This window comes from Pygoscelis adeliae, unplaced genomic scaffold (genome assembly GCF_000699105.1).
Source record: "Pygoscelis adeliae isolate BGI_AS28 unplaced genomic scaffold, ASM69910v1 Scaffold458, whole genome shotgun sequence".
Lineage (NCBI taxonomy): Eukaryota > Metazoa > Chordata > Aves > Sphenisciformes > Spheniscidae > Pygoscelis > Pygoscelis adeliae.
The window spans coordinates 4888-6909 of record NW_008825352.1 but is presented as its reverse complement, the minus strand read 5'-3'; the positions used below and the strand labels follow the sequence as shown (position 1 = coordinate 6909).

General features: G+C 67.5%; 1 protein-coding gene across 1 annotated transcript in view; it reads right to left on the bottom strand.

Annotated features, from left to right (window-relative positions):
• The window catches only part of FAM65A (family with sequence similarity 65, member A), a gene marked incomplete at its 5' end in the record, with an annotated part of 11258 nt that overhangs the window by 4352 nt on the left and 4884 nt on the right, over positions 1 to 2022 (bottom strand). The window contains 6 exon segments of the mRNA XM_009330368.1: positions 3 to 45; positions 186 to 347; positions 506 to 641; positions 793 to 967; positions 1348 to 1487; positions 1741 to 2019. Of these exon segments, the coding sequence (XP_009328643.1) occupies positions 3 to 45; positions 186 to 347; positions 506 to 641; positions 793 to 967; positions 1348 to 1487; positions 1741 to 2019 (935 nt within the window).

Below are 2022 nucleotides of genomic sequence, written 5' to 3'. Positions count from 1 at the left end.
GGGGCAGCCGCCGATTCAGCACATCCTCCACCAGTTTCACACACACTGCAGGAAAGGGCCGGGGTCAGGGTGTGCAGCAGCCGTGGCCACCCCTCTGCGGGGCTCCTGGCACCCATAGGCTCCACTCATGGTCACTCAGTGGGGCTGGCAACTCTCTCCCCAAACACCCCTGGGCGCCCGCTCACCGGCATCAGCCAGGCCAGGGTGCCGCTCGCTGATGGGTGCCGCATACTGGGTGCTGAGCACCTGCAGGAACCGCTCCACGGGGCAGGTGTAGACGTTGGGCACCTCCACGCAACGGTCCCAAAGGGGCAGCACGCCCTCCTTCCGTGTCGAGAACTGCACCACTGCAGGGACAAGCACCGTCAAGCCACGGCAGCAGGCGGGTGACTCCTGCCCTCCGGCTGGCACGGGACCTCGCTGCCCAGCCGTGCCCACGAGGGGAGACTGGGCCCCGCACAGTCCCGGGGTGGCACGGACGGTCCCCTCAGCCACGTGTCTTTACCTTCGGTGGCAGAGCCGGCTGTTCCCGCTCGCTCCTCCGTCAGCTGGCACACGATCTCCAGCACCTGCGCCTCCCGCAGCAGCCTGTCCAGGGCGTACATCTCCCGGCACCGCAGGGGACCGAAGGTGCCCAGCTTCTGCAAGGCATGGCCAAACCGGGGACCTCACCGCCCACACCACAGCCTCCATGCTGCGGCAAGACACCCCTCGAGGGGGCACCCACAGCCCACCCCAGGGCTTCCCTCCCCAGGACGTCTCCTGCCACTGTGCCCCGGCCCCTGTCCTCACCAGCAGCAAGAGGTTGCAGTTGTTCAGGTGAAGCACCAGGGCCTTATCCAGGAACTCGTTGCCAGTGCTCATGGGGTCGGTGCTGGCCTCGGAGCCACTGCACATGCCGGTGTCATCTGCCCCTGTCTCGCTGGCGCTGGGGGCCCTGCTGCCACGCCGGTGTCTGCCAGCCCTCCTGCAAGCCGGGGAGAGACCGAGGCAGCGGGTCAGCGCAGGAAACCTGGACCCAGCCCTTCCCCATCCACAGCGGCAACACTGGGCAGAGTTTCTGTAGGACCTACAGTATCATGGCATCAGGGCTGGGTGAAGGAGCAGGTCCCAGGGACACAGGGCATAGGGGCTGCCTCCCAGCCCAGTCCCCATGGAGAGATGTGGGATAGCATTGTGCCACCAGAAGGGCCAGATCCTGCTGCTTCTTGACCTGGACCTGCCCTGAACTGTGATGGGCTGGTCTAAATGTGCTTGGGCATCCTGGCGGAGCTGGGCATCCCCCATCCCAACTGCCCCAGGGCCGCGTCCTGCCCCGCGCCCCATCCCATGAGCCCCGCTGTGCACCTCTCGTCTTGGAGAGGCTCCTCCTCGGAGCCCTCCGAGTCCTCCATGTCGGAGGTGTTGAGGAAGCTGAAGCTCTCCAGTGCATGCTCCACCGTCAGGCTGATGCTGGAGGCCCGGCTGAGGAAGACGCCCTGCTTCTGCTGTGGAGGAAGGCATGGCGGGTTTGGATCCCGGCTTGCCAGCCAAGACAGCCCCGACACCTGCATCCCTGGGCACTACCATCAGGAATGGCCCTGTCCCCATCGTCCCTGGGCACTGCCAGAAGGGATGGCCCCGTCCCCATCGTCCCCGGGCACTACCAGCCAGCATGGCCCCATCCCCATCGTCCCTGGGCACCACCAGCAGGGACAGCCCCGTCCCCCTCGCCCCCGGGCACTGCTGGGAGCCCCTCACCAGCAGCATCTCCTCCAGGCGCTTGAGCTCCCGTTCGAGAGGCTGCAGCTCTGGGAACTGCCCCCGATAGTCGTCCAGGGCTGAGCCCAGGAGGCCAATGGCCTCCTCCAGACCAGAATCCACCGCCTTCCCCCGTGACACCTCGGGGATGCCGGCAGGCAGCGGCGGGGCCGGGATGGGCCTCTCCTCTGTGGAGGCTTGTGCCAGCACCGCGGGGACCCCGGTGCCGCAACCGCCCTGTGCCGGCGCCTGGCTCTGCACTGGCTCGGCCCCGTCAGCCTC